The sequence below is a fragment of the Schistocerca nitens genome, chromosome 2, assembly GCF_023898315.1.
Source record: "Schistocerca nitens isolate TAMUIC-IGC-003100 chromosome 2, iqSchNite1.1, whole genome shotgun sequence".
NCBI lineage: Eukaryota > Metazoa > Arthropoda > Insecta > Orthoptera > Acrididae > Schistocerca > Schistocerca nitens.
Genome location: NC_064615.1, coordinates 833,682,469 through 833,701,056, shown reverse-complemented (window position 1 = coordinate 833,701,056; position 18,588 = coordinate 833,682,469). Strand labels below are relative to the sequence as shown.

Below are 18,588 nucleotides of genomic sequence, written 5' to 3'. Positions count from 1 at the left end.
CCGCAAATACGACACGCTCTTTACTTGGAAAGATACTTACATCTGAACACCTGATTATGACAAGCGTCTTTCTCGAGAATTGAGAGAATTTTTACTGCCTTATGAAATGCCATATGGCTAATGAATGATGTTTCATGCCGTCCTTTGTACATATTTGCTCATTTTCTTTAATATCTAGTTTCTAGCTGCACTGCAGCATTGGTTAAAATAAAATTTAATATATGTAATAATATAGTTATTTTATGCCTACAGATCCAGTCAATAAGAAATTTATGATCTACTTCCAAGAAAACGAGGGCACATAAATCGACATTTCCCTTCATAGGAATTGCATAAATAATTTCTTTACGATTTGGTAACTTATCTGCTAGTGTAAGTTCTCGTGATGCATCACTCTAGTGTTAAGATGTGACATAGGTATTAGACATGGCCATTTTTAGTGTAATATTTTTTTTCTGCTTGAGCTTTGTCATGTCTAGGTTTAAAGTTTTTCATTTTCTGCCGCTGTTTGCCAGGCATAGTGCTACTGAATTTTAATTTGTGTTACTCTGCTAAGCCAGTTTTACTAGTGATTTATTTTTCTTGTTTGCTGCTCATTGCCTTATATTAGTTGTAATTTATGCTGCTTGCTTTGCCTTTTGTATTTTTTGTCATTGCTGTTTGTGTTAATTGTTCTGTGCTGCTGCATTGCCTCGTCCCTTAGTTTAGCATCTGAGCTCAGTAGATTTAAGTTAGCTTAAGAGGGGGTAGCCTATAAGACAATGAGTTGCAATGAATTTGAAGAAATGCACTGAGAGGCTATATGAGAAAAGTACAGAAAGCAGGTATAGATAGGACTTTTGGAAATAATGAAGAACGAAGGGAGATCTCCGAGAAGTAAAGAAAGTTTTGTTTGCAAAATACTTCAGTAAAACAAACCCTGTCCTTTCCTTGTGTTATCCCACTATGTGTTTGTGTACCCTTGTGTATTTATGTTCTTCCTGTCTTTGTGTAGTTTCATAGAATTTTTTCTTCTTCTGATACTAAGCTACATTCACTATGATGAGGAATACTGTTATCCTCAAATATAATTGGCATTAATAATATGTTATTTACCTTGTAAATATGCTTAGAAAATTATTAATTCTGTTCTGTTTTAATGCACATGTGTGAATTTGATGTTTCGAAATTTATTCTGATCTTTTATGTATCTACTTATCTCATAATTCCTGTAACATTGATGTATATGTTTATTTCTATTCTGTTGGAAAACCTGTACTACAAATGTTATCTGTATTGTTATGTTCTTTAATGATGTATTTTGTACCTTTGTAATTAAGTATCATTTCACTGCACACGTTTCTGTTGGTCATAGTATATGGACAATATGTGAGAAGTAGAGACTGCTAGTGTTTGCACGTGTGTTAATAATTCAGCAAGGGACTGGATAACAGCATTGCTGGTTCTAAGGACAATTCCAAAAACTTTGTGAGTGCACAAGTGGTGGTTATGGACTTGCTATATTATCCGCAAGACTCTTCAATGGTGATTGTGCACCTGCACAGTCACAACAGATGGCTGCTGGCCATCTCTACAAGGACTGCAGTGGGTCTGCACCTCTGGTGGCCCAACAGTACCGTAATCTCTACAAGGACTACAGTGGGTCTGCGTCTTTGCTGACTCACCAGTACCATTATTTCTACAAGGACTGCAGTGGGTCTGCACCTCTGGTGGCCCACCAATACCGTAATCTCTACCAGGACTACAGTGGGTCTGCTCTGTGATGACCTACCAAACGATATTCTTCAAAACTTCGATTGACTCCGCTGTGGGTTTGCTCTGTTGTGGCCCATTACCTGTCAGCATGTCAAGAGTCAGCACTGTCTTTCCGTTGGAAGGACAACACTACTTCTTCAAGACTGCATGGAAATCCACTACTTCTGTGTGCAATTTCTTTTACTAATGAGACTTTGTGAAAAAAACTGTAATTACTATTATGATGAATGATCAGGACTATCTTTGTGGACTGTGAGAAAATTTTATCTTTTGACCAACATTGTATCAATAAGTGTGTGCATTTGATTTCTTTGTTATTGTAATTACGATTATGAAAAATTTTAACAAATATGTATTGCCCAGTGCCCAAAACAATTTGTAAAATTTTTTGTGGGGAGCATGGGGGCTATGTAAGTAGGCTGTTTAGGTTTTTTTATTGGTAACGCCACCTCTGTATGAAAATCACTGGCTGTGCTGTGTGCAGTCTGTAGCTGCTTTGCATTGTTGTAATACTCGCCATTGTAGTGTTAGGCAGCTGGCTGTGAACAGCGCGTAGCGTTGCGCAGTTGGGGGTGAGCCGCCAGCAGTGGTGGATGTGGGGAGAGAAATGGCGGAGTTTTGATATTTGTAAGAATGGATGTTATGAACTCTTACATATATTATGACTTTTGATGACTATTAAGGTAAATACATTGTTTGTTCTCTATCAAAATCTTTCATTTGCTAACTATGCCTATCAGTAGTTAGTGCCTTCCGTAGTTTGAATCTTTTATTTAGCTGGCAGTAGTGGCGCTGGCTGTATTGCAGTAGTTCGAGTAACCAAGATTTTTGTGAGGTAAGCGATTTGTGAAAGGTATAGGTTAATGTTAGTCAGGGCCATTTTTTGTAGGGATTTTTGAAAGTCAGATTGCGTTGCGCTAAAAATATTGTGTGTCAGTTTAAGCACAGTCAGGTATAAGTTTTCAAAAGGGGACGTTTCAACAGGTCAGGAAGTTACATGTCATATATGTAACGAAACCGGCCACTTCAGACAGGAATGTCCGCGGCGAACTGTTGTTCTTAAAAGTAAACCGATACAGCGTCAGAAGCTTACCTTAAATGATCTGTTACCAAAGAATAGCCCGGAACAACTGGTTGAGGATGTTAACGCAGCGGGCCAAGCTGATGTCTCCCTTCACGATAACAGTCAATTTCCCCCGTTAACAACAAAAGGAAACCCTGTTGCCACTGCTCGTGAAACTGAAACGCAACCCAAAAAACCACCTCTGGAGATATCTGATAGTTGTTCAGAGGACGAGCTGCCTTGTCCCACTCCCTCACTTCGCAAGCAAAAACAGTGCGATGAGAAGGCAGAGGAACCTGAAGGCAAAATGCGAATGGAAACTAATGAACAGAAAGATAATACACATACGGTACCAGAAAATGAAGGGGATGTAAGCAGCATTAATTTGCAAGAAACAACAGGTGCAGTAGCTGATTGCAAAGATCAGAATCTATCTGTTAATAAACAAATTCAAGGAGAGGTTGCAAAACTGCAGACTCCATTTGTTTCCCTCGATCAGAAAGTGAGTGAAATTAATAAAGAACGGGGAAGTGGTGGCCAAACTGAAATCACGGTCAACACCTCAGGGCAGGCGCCGGCAACCGAAATTGCTAATTGTCTGCTGCTGCTCCAGATAAACCGCGAAGTAAAATACCGACGCAGCCAAATGAGAATGTAGCTCGTAACCAAGGGAAGGGAAAATCCGGTAGGGGCGACCCAAGCCCAAAAAATGTTCAGTCCGAAACGGTCGTACACGAATCACTGGAGGAAAAATCAGAAAGTTTACCAGGAAATCAGTCTGCTTGCGGTACAAGAGAAAACATCAGAAGTAGAAAAAAACGGGACACTAACTAATAAACTGATTGAAGCGTTATTCCACGTTCAGCCTTCCGAGAAAACTGTTACAACTTAACTGAACCCTGAACCACAGTAAACTAAATTAGTTCACGAAAACAACTACATAGTGACAGCACAATGACGCAATCTTATTCTGTCACCACTATAAACATAAATAAAACCACGACCGGTTTGAAATTATCGGCCCTTAAGGAATTTTTGTACGAATCCGCGACTGATATTGCCCTGTTACAAGAAGTTCTAATTTCGGATTTGGTAATTCCCGGCTTTGTCAGTTACATAAATGTGTCTCCCGAAACAAGTGTTGGTACAGCTATTTTGGTGAGGGAAGGGATTACAGTAAGCGAGGTGGAACGACTGGAGTCCGGAAGGGGAATAGGACTGAAAATCTATGATGTGACTATCATCAACTTGTACGCCCCTCCAGGAAGTTCTCATCGAACTGACAGGGCACGTTTCTTCAAAGATGACTTGATATACTTGTTAAGGAAATCGCCAAGACAGTTATTACTTGGAGGTGATTTTAATTGTGTTTTAAATCGAAAAAATCAGTTACCTAATTTTAATTTCTCAGGTGAACTAAAACAATTAGTTACTGGTTTAGAATTAAAGGATATATGGGAAATCAAATACCCCTCCACTGTTGATTTCACTTATGTCACGGCAACATCACGTAGCAGGATTGATAGACTATATATTTCTAAAAATCCTGTAACTTCCGTGACAAAAGTAGAAACCATTCCTACGTACTTTTCAGACCATTCAAGTGTCTTAGCTTGCATAAATCTAACAAGACAGCCGGTTCGCCGATTCAAGAATCAGTGGAATTTGAACACTTCCTTGTTAGTAAATCATGATTTAGAAGATCTGATTAAAGAAAAATGGGCAATATGCCTGCGAGCCCGTAGTAGATATGCCACTGCTATTGACTGGTGGGTTAAAATGGCAAAGCCAAAGTTGAGGAAAGTTCTTATTCAATACAGTGCCCAGAGCGCAAGGGAAATGAAATGCACTATAGAGTATTACTATTTCGTTTTGCGAAATCTATATGATCAAGTCTCAGCAGGTTCCTCACTTCGGATAGCAGACATCAAGAAAGTCAAAGCCAAGTTACTTAATATCAAAAGAAGTCAAATGGAAGGGTTGAAAATAAAATCGAAGGCAAATTCGGTGTCAGAAGATGAAACTACTTCCCAATATCATTTAGTGAAGCATACGAAAAACGGGAGAAGGACTTTTATTCAAGAAATTCGAACAAAACACGGTACGTTTCTCAGAACCCAGCAGGATATCATGGACGAGATTTATCGCTATTATTGCGAGCTATATTCTGTACATCAAAGTAGTGATGCTTCCTTGAAGAATTCCTTGACATCCTAGCCCCACAGCTGACAGAAGATGACAACGATAATTTTCTCGAGGTTGTCAGTGAAGAAGACGTGTATGAGACTCTGTGCGCCTCACCACCAAAAAAATCCCCAGGACCGGATGGTCTGCCAGCAGAGTTTTACATCCGTTACTGGCCAATACTAGGTGAGAATATCACGGACATTGTAAATGAGGTTATTCAGGGTAAAATGATTCCGGCTGAGTTTAAGGAGAGTAAAATTGTTCTGGTGCCAAAAAATAATGGAAACAAAGATTTAAATAATTTTCGTCCAATTTCACTGCTGAATTCTGATTATAAATTAATAGCTAGAATAATAAACAAGAGAATTTCATGCCTTACCGATAAAATTATTAGTCAACATCAGAACTGTGCGCAAGGCAGAACCATTTTTCAAAATCTAGCGGAATTCAGAGATATCATTGCAATAACTTCTGTAACAAACATAAAGTGTGCTTTATTGTTTTTAGATTTTTATAAAGCGTTCGATGTAGTAAACCATGAATATCTTCTACAGACATTGAAGAAAATAGGTTTCAACGATAGGGTCATACAGTTGATTAAGAACATAGCAACTGGAATAAATGCTAAAATAGCGGTGAATTGTCAACAATCCAGGCCGATGCAAATACAACGAGGTGTTACTCAAGGAAGTCCTCTGTCCATGTCGCTCTTCGCCATTTCGCTGGAACCTTTCCTCCGACATGTCCATGCTACATTAAAAGGCTTAACATTATCAGGAAATAAAACAGTTATAAAAGCATATGCTGACGATATAGGGGTCATTATAAGGGATAATGACGAGGTAACCACGCTAGCAACAGTGATTGATTCGTACTGTAGAGCATCTGGAGCCAATGCAAACGGAAAAAAAGTAGGGTGTTAAATCTCAGGGCTTTTGATAATATCAACGTCGAGTGGGCAAAATTAGTCCGACAACATAAAACCCTGACAGCATACCCTATGAAAATGACGGCTTTAAATTGGAAAGTTGCAGCAGATAAAGTGCAAGGAGCCATTGTAGAGAATTTAACTCGATATATGAACCAAGTTCAAAGAACACAGTATATCAACTCACGCATCCTTGCTAAGGATTATTATACTGCCCAGCTGTTTCCAATACCGAGAATGATAGCGAGGAGAATAATGTCCAAAATCACAAACTTTTTGTGGAGAGGTGAAGTGTTCAGAGTACCTGCTAAAGTAGCCACTTTAGATCCTAAAAATGGTGGACTAGGATTAACTGATATAACGGATAAAGCCTCTGCTCTTTTTATCAAAAGGCAAGTTAATTTAATAAGAGACTCGCGAGAAAGCATAACCAGCCAACTTTTCGAGATCACCCGATTGACGTGCAGAATATCAACAGTCGCTTACAGCACGTGAGGATTTTCTATGTTGAGTTTAGTTATGTCAGTGTCGAACTCAGGCAGTCCCGACACTTAACATCGAGATCCATAATGCGGGAACGAAAGAAAAGCGAAGGAAGAAACAAAATAGAACGACAGTTTCCAAACATTGAGTGGACTGAGATTTGGAAAAGCATTAGTTCTAATGTGCTCACGTCTAATATAAAAACGTCATGGTACAAGACAGTTAACAACATAGTAAGCACCAATGAAAGACTGCACGCAATCGGACTCTGTGAAACAAATTTATGTCATTGAAACAAATTTATGTCAACAATGCCATCTAGTTGACACAGTAATTCATAAATATTCTCGCAGTGGTCACATGAATAGTTGGAAGTGGATCCGGGAGCAAATAGCTCTGATTACAAGAACATCCCCTGAATATATATCGCTGTCATTGATACACAGGACTGAAGCACGCTATTTCCCAGAAGCGAAAAATAACGCTGTGTACTGGTTGGTGGGAAATTTTGTAAACTACGTCCTTAACAAATTAGAATCCGATAGCATCAAAGAGTTCAAGGTACACATGCTGTGTGAGTTCCACAAAATTAGAAGCTATTCGAATCACAAGAAAAAGTTCGGTAATATGTTAAAAATTGTATTTGAAAGAATGGGCATTGGTTAATATAAAAAAGAAGACTGTGTTGACAGTGATGTATTGTAGTTACCTTAAGGATACTGTTTAAGATTTTACAGTATATTTATGATGTGTGCTTTTTCTACTTCAGAGAGTAGTTTTTTTGAAATTTATAAGCTAATGTACAGAACTTATGTGACATTGAGATTGTGTGTCTAATAGTGCCAAACACAAAACATTAAAGGTGCATTATTGGCTTATACTAGAAATTTGGAAATAGAAAGTTGTTTATAGAAATGTCCTTATCGATTGTTAAAATCATAAGATTCTATCTGATAAATGTAATATTCAATGGCTGGCACATTGCCCTGTTCATTTTTGCAGTGAAAGACTGATTATATAGATCTGACCACTTCAGATACATAGATTCAATTAATGTCCAGAAAGTGTAGTTGGAAGGCTAGTCAATTTTATTATATATCTCCTTTCCGCCATTCTCAAGTATTTCAGAAATTGTCTAATATGATTATTAAACTGCTTTATATTTAAAATTATCCCACAAACTTGCTGATATCCATCATAAAGAACTAATTATGCTTCTGTAAAGATTGCAGCTCATAATTCAAAGTGCAGATTTTACTTCTTCAGGTTGAAGTTTGAATGTCTTTAAAAATTTTTTTTCTTGATGTTTAATTTAATTCTTTCTGGTAATTTAGTCAGTAACGCAATCTTCTGTTGTCTTTCCTTAACGTCAGCGTAATTGAAATGATCAAACCGTTTTGTTTAAATAACTTCATGTATGTATAACTTAGTATGTATTTGGAATGTGTAACATTGTTTTTTTAAATAAAGGTTTTTATAAAAAAAAAAAGTGGTTAGCGAGAGCAGTTACGGAATGAGAGGTTCAAGTCTTCCCTCGAGTGAAAAGTTTAATTTTTTATTTTCAGTTTATGTGACAAACTCTTATGTTTTCATCATTTTTTTGGGAGTGATTATCACATCCACAAGAAAACCTAAATCGGGCAAGGCAGAAGAATTCTTTTACCCATTCGCCAAGTGTACAAGTTAGGTGTGTCGACAACATATTCCTGTCATGTGACGCACATGCTGTCACCAGTGTCGTATAGAATATATCAGACGTGTTTTCCCGTGGAGGAATCGGTTGACCTATGACCTTGCGATCAAATGTTTTCGGTTCCCATTGGAGAGGCACGTCCTTTCGTCTACTAATCGCACGGTTTTGCGGTGCGGTCGCAAAACACAAACACTAAACTTATTGCAGTGAACAGAGACGTCAATGAACGAACGGACACATCATAACTTTGCGAAAATAAAGAAAGTAAAATTTTCAGTCGAGGGAAGACTTGAACCCAGGTTCTCTCATTCCACAGCTACTCACGCTAACCACGGGACCACGGCGCTTCAGAGCTCACGTTCTTCTTGATTTTGCCTATCTTGCGCATGTACTACTCAGTTTGTATATTTTACTAATTTTTTTCACGGTTCCACACAACTTCTTCCTGTTTTCTCGATTTATCTGTGTTAAGATTTTCAAGGCTTATCCACTGTGCCAACTTATAACTAAATCTGAGGGGGGTGCGATGGGGAGGTTCCCTTGTCAGTAAACTCCGCGACGCACCGTGGGTCGATGGAACTGCTTGCTGGTAAAGGCGCGTAACATTCTATAATCCTCGTGGTGATTTGTGTCATTGTTTACCTGACCTCCTAATTATTTTCTGGTTTGCACTCGACCCTTAGAGGTTCAATCGGTCGGTTCTTTGGTCGTAAATATAGGCCGTAGTATTGTACTAGACAATAGTTGTCGTTTTAAAATTTGTTCCGATATTAAATTGCCTCTCCTTTCTGGTTTATACCCGATCATTAATGTTCTAATGAATCGGCTCCTGGTCATAAATACAGTCGGAAGAATTGTACTTAGGGACAGGTTGTCGTTAAACAAACAGGGGTCTTGTGGTTTGATTTAGATCTTAACCGGTTCAGTTCTTTGATTGTAATTGCATTAGTTATAATCTGAACAACATGTTGTACTAAGCTGTGCGCTGCTGTCTTCGAAAGACCGGGTCATTATCGGCATATTTTTAACTGTATCTTGTGGTTCCGAGGAGTGAGTTCTCTTGTAATAAGTGTTCATAAGCAATGTTTTAAAACGTTCCTTCAGAGCGGCCTTCATAATTGACAATCAGTTTAACCTTTAAAATATTAACAGCCAACGTCACCAGGTCAGTCAAAAAAGACGGGTTGGGATCCAGTCGGCCGGCCGGTGTGGCTGAGCGGTTCTAGGCGCTTCAGTCTGGAACCACGCGACCGCTACGGCCGCAGGTTCGAATCCTGCCTCGGGCATGGATGTGTGTGATGTCCTTAGGTTAGTTAGGTTTAAGTAGTTCTAAGTTCTAGGGGACTGATGACCTCAGATGTTAGGTCCCATAGTGCTCAGAGCCATTTGAACCATTTGGGATCCTGTCGCACCTTGGTTGCCGACTGAAAATAAGAGGTTGCTTGCTTTGAAGTAAATGTTATTATTGTCATAATTGTTTCCTAATCTGTTTAATCTTTAAGCACAAGTGCGCATCTTGACCCCGAACCTTTCGACATACAGTTCCCATATTAAAAGTTACGTCATCTGTTTGAGTAATTGAAACACTCTTTTCATCTGTAATGCTTATATAGTTTCATGTGTTGCAGAAGGGCACTTAATAAGAGATACTGTGTCCAGCGCGTTAGTAAACACCCGATAACAGGTGGGCTGCAGGTCCGGTCGCCTTGTAATTATTGTCATGTTGTTCTTGTTTCGATTTCTCTTGCATTTCACAAATTTGTTAATTTTGTAAAGAAAAACAAAATTTATGATTCTATATTGTTAAGTAAACAGGTTGTGTGAAAAGAAAGTTACATTGGTGGGTCCTCCCATCCACGTCTTCCTTAATTCCAGTATATACCACGTCTCAGTCAGCGCGACAAAGATTACAGCTCTAACACTAGGTAGCATGTAGGTAATTCTTCTCTGTGAAAATCGCGAATTTTCAGCTTAATCATGGACGGATGTGCTTCGAGGACGTTATAACAATTACCAAGTACTGCAGCGAACTGAGGCCGAGGGGGCGTCTCTCAGTAGCTTTGAAACTTCAGATCCTCGCAGACTGTGTGCCTCTTCCGCGAACAAATGGTCCCCTGCAACCAGCTTAACTGGGGGCGGACATTCTGATGGTAATCAGTCTTTCCGCCTACGGTCGTAAGACCCAGTGACAGATGCACTCCGCAGTATTTGGATGATTAGTGGTGCCACGCCGGCATACAGGCCCTCCCAGTAAGATGGTGTAAGACCGTCACACTGAACGGAGAATGTGTTGAATAATGGGGTTTTGTAGCGAAAAGAGTGGGGAATTATACTGTAAAATAGAATCCTGAATAAAACCAATCTGGTTCCAGGAAAAAAATGTGTTGCATCAGCTATCGAACGTCCCTCGTTGTATTGTTGAACTGTTGATCGCTGGATATTTTGGTACCTATTCCTTTAGAAAAAGAAAATAAAACCTTTAGTCACAGCTCATAGATAGCAAGTCGCCAGTTACAAATATTATGATAAATGTAAATGTCGTGTGACTAGTGCCTCGCCGGTCGGAGTGGCTGAGCGGTTCTAGGCGCTACAGTCTGGAACCGCGCGACCGCTACGGTCGCAGGTTCGAATCCTGCTTCGGGTATGGATGTGTGTGATGTCCTTAGGTTAGTTCGGTTTAAGTAGTTCTAAGTTCTAGGGAACTGATGACCTCAGAAGTTAAGTCCCATAGTGCTCAGAGCCATTTGAACTAGTGCCTCCCGTCGGGTAGACCATTCGCCGGGTGCAAGTCTTTCGATTTGACGCCACTTCGGCGACTTGCGTGTCGATGGTGATGATTGATGATGAGTAGGACAACACAACAGACAGACCCTGAGCGGAGAAAATCTCCGACCCAGCCGGGAATCGAACCCGGGACCTTAGGATTGACATTCTGTCGCACTGACCACTCAGTTACCGGAGGCGGACACAAATATTATGATGATAAACCTGCGTTGAATTAAAGACCTTACTGGACCAACACAAAGAAGGTAGCTGTTAAAACATCAATTTTCTGTTTTGCGTTAGATCTGTTGCACAAGTTTTAGAACCTCACCTGTTGGCGAGCAGCCGCGTTGTCTCGTGGAGGGCAGCCCCAAGCAGGTCTAGGGCGACGGGCGTGGGCTCCCTTGGAGGGCGGTCCAATCCGACGGCGCGACGGGCCTGCGAGAACGCCTCGTCCACTGCCGCCGCCGTTACACAGCCCTTCCTGCGGCACAAACAGATGACAGCACTATGAAAATGTGTCCAATCGACTTCAGGTTGGCGTGACTACCAGTGCTACAACAAGTACACCACATCCCTATCCCTCGACTGGATCTACCAACCATCCAACAAGAAGCTCATAATAGATTTTAGTCTTTTGCCAAAACTGTTAACTCGCATCCTTCCACAATTAACTAGCCTAAAAGCCTTATCCTCGCCCTTTCCAACATACACTGAAACGTCAAAGAAACTGGTATAGGTATGTGAATTAGCAACATCTATATAAGACAACAAGGCTCTGGCACTTCTTAGATCGGTTGCTGCTGTTACAATGGCAGGTTATCAAGATTTATGTGAGTCTGAACGTGGTATTACAGTCGGCACACGAGCGATGGAACACAGCATCTCCGAGGCAGCGATGAAGTGGGGATTTTCCCGTACGGGCATTTCAGAAGTGTACTGTGAATATCAGGAATCCGGCGAAACATCAAATCTCTGACATCGCTGCGGCTGGAAAAAGGTCCTCTAAGAACGGGACCAACAACGACTGAAGAGAATCGTTCAACGTGACGGAAGTACAACCCTTCCACAAATTTCTGAAGATTTCAATGCTGGGCCATCAACAAGTGTCAGCGTGCGAACCATTCAACGAAACATCATCAATATGGGATTTCGGAGCTGAAGGCTCACTCGTGTACTCTTGATGACCGCACGACACAAAGCTTTACGCTTTTCCTTGGCCTGTCAACACTGACATTGGACTGTTGATGACTGGAAATATGGTGCCTGGTCGTACGAGTCTCGTTTCAAATTGTATCGAACATATGGACGTGTACGGGTATGGAGTCAACCTCATGAATCCATGAACCGTGCATGTCAGCAGGGGACTGTTCAAGCTGGTGGAGGCTCTGTTATGGTGTGGGGCGTGTGCAGTTGGAGTGGTATGGGATCCCTGATACGTCTCTGACAGGGGACATGTACGTAAGCATTCTGTCTGATCATCTGCATCCATTCGTTTCCATTGTGCACTCCGACGGACATGGGCAATTCCAGCAGGACAATGCGACACCCCACACGTCCAGAATTGCTACAGAGTGGCTCAAGGAAGACTCTTCTGACTTCAAACACTTCCGCTGGCCACCAAACTCCCCAGACATGAACATTATTGAACATATCTGGGATGCTTTGCAACGTACTGTTCAGAAGAGATCTCCACCCCCTCGTATTCTTACTGATTTATAGACAGCCCTACAGGATTCATGGTGCCAATTCCCTCCAGCAGTACTTCAGACATTAGTCGAGTTCATGCCACGTCGTGTTGCGGCACTATTGCATGCTCGCAGGGCTCCTACCCGATGTTAGGCAAGTATACCAGTTTCTTTAGCTCTTCAGTGTAGCATCGATAGCCATACCCTCAAAATTTTACCTCTCCTTACAATTTCTAGTATACCATGCACTACGCCTCATTTTCTGTATCCGCCTTCTCTCTCATACAGGTATCCTCTATCAACTGATATAATTCTCCCCTCTCATAAAACTCCTATATCTGTCTATAAAAATCCTATACATCCTGTAAATTCGATGATCATAACCCAATTATCTATCCCATCCTCAGCAGTCCAAGGCTGCTCCCAGACCTACGCCAATACCTCCCATTTTCCAAATACCTCCATATCCTGAAAGCTAACAGTCGTGTTCATTTATTAAACCACTCAAAAAAATTTAAACTATTTGTAACTCATATCAGCCGTTTTCCCCCTAAAGCCCTAGTGAAGAGGCATCTGACTGTAATTTATGTGGCGACGACAGCTAATCTTCGCAAGCGTGACGGAAAACACTCATGAGTCTCAGAAGGAAACGATTAATTAGTACTACGAAAGGCATAAGTGAACCTGCAAAGATTATGAACTCTTATTGAAAGTGATATCGCCTTATAGGGAATTGTCCGTGCAATGTATATGTTTATGCAACTTGTATGATCTGAAACAACTCTGAACTTTACTTAAATACAAAAGCACTGACTCTGCACGCAAAACGAGCTTTTCTCTGACCATTGAGGAGAGCAGAACTGCAGCGCATGCTGGCTGCGTTGGTGCATTTACTGCTTGCCTAAAAATGCTGAAAATCATGTAAAATACAATAACAATCGTGGCGTTGAGAAATATTAAAGATATTTGTGAGTCTCGGTGCAATTAAACAGGGTATGGAATCATAGTTTGGCCTGTTGCAGACTGTGAGTTTACATACGCACATGGTTGAGGGGGCAAAAAAAACCAAAGGAATATTCGAAAAAATAGGCACCAGATTTGTTAATAATTTGCTCTATTAGAAAAGCACTCCTGTTACAGAATAAGGAGACGTAGATTAAACCCATTAATCAACATCGAAATTCAAAAATAATTACAAAAGAAATAGGTCACATTACAACATGATGATGTTAAAGAATGAAAATGAGCGGAATGTTTAGTTTGTAATGTGATCATGGATGGTAATAGAATGTACGGATATTCCAGCCCACGTGGGCAGACGCGTGAAACCCCTCCAGAAGCAACTAGGTTCCGTTTTCAATCAGAATGCCAAGTAAAAGTAAGAAATTTTCTGTGCTTATCCGCGACATCACAAAAACAAGTTTGTCGCATATAAATGCAGTCGATTACTTTTGCATTGTGTTACTTAAGCCAATAGCATGTAGCGATTTCACGAACAGATTTACAGCAGCCTGAAATGAAAGAGCAACCAACGACAGCGTTGTACAAGAGTTGTACAAATCAGTACACCAACGATACCAGCGTGTCTACGTACATACCTCTTCCGATGAGACGGGATAACGTCATGTTAATGTATCAATGAAACGGGACAAGGCAAAAATTAGATGCATTTAAACCCTTTACATCCAACACGAAGGTAATTTCCTCTTTGCGACCCCTAAATTCCCACCAACTACAGCCCTCCTTTTCTATGTCCTCCCCTTTGATCAAGGCCACAATACCTCTCCCAACCTTTTAAACCACCCTCGCTCCTTCCCACTCTGAGCTCTATGTACATACCTCAGATCCCAGCCCAACATCATCCCTATTCACTCAGAAATGTGACCCTTTCATCTGCATTGTCCGATATCCCGTCACCGTTCCACCCTGTCTTCCTTCCTACCCACGCAGCATCTAATGGCAGCTGACCTCGATTGACTTGCCATATAGGTCATTGTCATCGTCTCAGCACCAGTCATACCATCGTCATCTGTGTTTTACAGCAAAACGTCAAAAGGAATTTTTTTTTGTTTTTAAACCTATTACTTTAATCCTTTAACCGTCGCAAAAACTAAATTTTAATACTATATGGCCGAAGAACAATAATATGGCCGCACATGCGGATTACATCCATCCACAACCCTATAACAGGCTGGCCCGACCCAATATTTCCTTTGCCAAAGTGATCTGGATCTTCACAGCCCCAAAATTTTACCACTCCTTACAAGTGGGGAGAATATAATGATCAAGAAAGAAACAAAAACACATGCTAATCATTTCAAACAATAAACTTCTGCGTCAGCTGTGGAGTCGGCAAGTACACAGACGACTCTGTCACTATGATCAAACAGGCTTCGCCACCGTGCTACCTTCAGCCACTTTTAAACGAACAAAGAGCGAGTGAACGAATGGCCCTTCCTGGTAACAACTTCCTTACCATCGCACCTCAAGTGTTATACTAGCAAGTAGGCTCTTCTGCTTTTGTATGTTGTACTCGTATTGGCTGTTTTAGAAACAAGGTTTGTTGCAAATCTACGATATGTGATAGCTTGTTCACTCGCTTTTGTATCGTGTGAAATATGCTCAACAACAATCAACACCTTCGAAGTCAGCGAATAGTATCACACACAAGTGAAATAGCGCAATCTCTTTCAAGTGTTCAGACTTGTACCGACTGAAAAGGAGCATTAAGTATGTCCAATGATCAACTGAGGCTTCCAGGTAGAGATGGCTTCATCTTGGCAAGCACCCTTTATGTGGAGCTGGTAATGGGCATGTCCGACATTATTAGAGACTCTGTTGGACACCAACATCGTCATCTGGACGTAATGTGAAAGGTCTGGTAAGTATTGCCAGTTTACGTAGATCTGAAGACACAAACAGATATGCGTGAACATCTCCTCGGGACGGCCCCCTAGTGGCATTAAGGCGTCTTGATAGACCGGATGGGCAGCCAGCGCTTGCTTTTTCCTACAGGCTTGGAACATTTCCAAAATAAAAGCCCGGTGAAGAGAGCTGGCAAACAAGACCGGAGATGACCGGTACCAGGAATGCTTTTAGGAAAGAATTTTCCACATGATTTTACAAGATAACCCTGTAATTCACACTTAATTGTTTCGCGAAGGGTGCATGCGTGTTCCCTTTAGCAACAAAAGTTGTTACAAAGTAACTCAGTTGGCGAGACAAATAATTCGAAATGGCCAATCAGAAGTATGGACGAAGCGAATTTTGCAGGGAGAATGGGCTACTACGTGTTAGCCGTCATGTAAGACACTTTGTTCCTAGCGACTAAACATCTGGTGAGAAGTCGTGTATGATTTTGTTCATTGTCACAAGCGAAGACAGTCAGTGGGAATCATTGCTGTTATCACCCAATCAATGAAATGCGCAGTAGCACTCCCATAAAAAGTGTGCTTCATAATGTTCCTTTTGCCTCCAAGTAATATCTTAAAAGCTAGGAGAATGAGACAGAGGTAGTTAGTAATACAATGCGCATGTCGAAGTTTCTTTTGGATCGTAGTGTGTGATGAAACGATATTAATTGTTTCATTATTGTGCTTTTAAAGGGTAATTAAAATCAACTATCTGTGATCCGTACAGATCTACACTGCCTGACAAAAATTTAAGCACCCAAATGGTTGGACGTCAGTGTTAACTTCGTGCACGTACACACCATTGACAGGAATGTAAAAGATTAGAGATGCAATTTTCTGTGACAGGTGGAACGGCTATTAGAGTGCATTAGTGTTGTTGTCTGAACTGGTAGGGTATATAAGGGCCGTTAACAGCGATCACTGCGAAGGACATAGAGATACTGCGTACTCATATGAGACAGCGTTATCGGCACCTGGCAGAGTTTGAATGAGGCCTCATTGTGGGTCCCCATTTGGCCAGCTGGTTGAATCGTGTGATAACCCTTCACATCTGCGCCAGCGTCCGAGAAGAAGTAATGGGCTCGTTGCAGCAGTATGCGTCATTCCGCTCTATTGGTCAGAGGAGACCAACAGCAGCTGGGCTAGGCAATTACTGTCCACTGCGTAGGCTACCATTAACACCACAACACAAACAGCTTTGTTTGGACTAGTGCTGTGACTCGGAAGCATGAACTGCTGATGAATGGCATCGCGTTGTGTTCAGCGATGAATCATGGTTGTGCACTACCCCCGATGACCATTGTCAGCGAGTATGGCAGCGACCAGGAGAGAGGTCCAATTCTTACAGTGTTTTGAACAGGCACAGCGGTATTACTCCTGGCGTCTTGGTGTGGATGCCACCAGGTATGACTTCCAGTCACGGCTGGTAGTGGTTGAGGAAACTCTGAAGGCACAATGGTGCATCACGGACTTCCTGCGTCCTCATGTGTTACCTCTCATTCGGCATAATCGTTGTGCTATTTTTCAAGAGGATAGAGCTTATCCACACATGGCATGTGTCTCTATCAGCTGTCTGCATGATATTAAGGTTATCTTGTGGACAACAGATCAACAGATCTGTCCCTGAAAGCACTCACACAGAACCAGCTCTGATATCAACTCTCCCCACTGCCAGTTTCCCGTACATCGAGAACCAGTTACAACAGCTGTGCGCCAGCTAGCTTCAGGAGAGAATAAAACGGCTTTATAACACCCTTCCAAACCAATCAGTGCACGCATACAGGCCAGTGCATTGTGATTCTGGTAAGTGGGCTCATACTGCCGAGTTTATTGTAAATATGACTTGATTTTGTGATCAGTGAAATAACATCACATCAATGGAGTTATATTTCGTTTCCTTAACCCCATGCGGGTGTTTCACAATTTTTGCCAGGCAGTGTATTTATGGAAATAAAACAACGTAAAGTACTGTATTTACTTTCTTGCAGCTGGAGCACATTATTCTTTTATTTGTCATTAATTAAAAATGGTACAAGCAAGTACGAGGGTAATCCCAAAAGTAAGATCTCCTATTTTTTTTATAAGTACATAGACCTGTTTATCTCTACAATGGTCTACATCAGTTTACAGCTTGAACATTTAGCTATTTTCGACATAATCACAATTTCTGTCGATGCATTTTTGTAGACGCTGTGGCAGTTTTTGTATGCTCGTGTCATACCAGCTCGCCGCCATGTTGTTCAGAAAGTCATGAACCTCTTCTTTCACCTCGTCATCGGAGCTGAATCGCTGGGACCACAATTAACGCTGACAGGTACTGTGAGACTCTGAAAAAACTCAAACGCGCAATTTAGAACCGGAGAAGAGGAATGTTGAGCAAGGGCGCACACATTCTCCATGACAACGCTCTCCCACACATTACTCGGCAAACCGTTGCTCTCCTGCAACAGTTTCAGTAGAACATAATCACCCACCCACCCTATAGCCCTGACTTGGCACCCAGTGACTATTACCTGTTTCCTAGGTTAAAAGAACATTTGGCCGGAAAGCGATTCAGCTCCGACGATAAGGTGAAAGAAGAGGTTCATAACTTTCTGAACAACATGGCGACGAGCTGGTATGACATTCGCATACAAAAACTGCCACAGCTTCTACAAAAATACATCGACAGAAATGGTAATTATGTCGAAAAATAGCTAAATGTTCAAGCTGTAAACTGATGTAAACCATTGTAGAATTAAACAGGTCTATGTACTTATAAAAAAAATAGGAGACCTTACTTTTGGGCTTACCCTCGTACAATTATTTTGTCATCTGTTGTATATATAAAGCAGAGGGTGTGTCTGTATATGTCAATGTCCAGGATTTGCTCCCAAAACCCTAAATCGATTTCAGCCAAATTTGACACAGAAACAGCAGGCCTCATGAGTAGCAGCTGTGTAGATTTTATAACCTCCTAGATCCGATAGGAGAAGAGATATTGGTAAAAACTTAAAAACTTTTTTTTTTTAGTCCCTGGCGTATAGGCTGTCCTGCACAACAGGTGTTTTGTGTGGAAACAACATTGGCCTGCCAACAGGTATGTTGTGTTGAATTGTTGTCGGCCTGCTTCATTG

General features: G+C 41.2%; 1 protein-coding gene across 1 annotated transcript in view; it reads right to left on the bottom strand.

Moving 5' to 3' along the window:
* LOC126235371 (peroxidase-like) overlaps positions 1-18,588 on the bottom strand; it is a 184,284-nt gene that overhangs the window by 143,509 nt on the left and 22,187 nt on the right. The window contains exon 3 of the mRNA XM_049944093.1: positions 11,204-11,356. Coding sequence (XP_049800050.1) covers positions 11,204-11,356 — 153 coding nt within the window. The remainder of the gene's footprint in view (positions 1-11,203; positions 11,357-18,588) is intronic.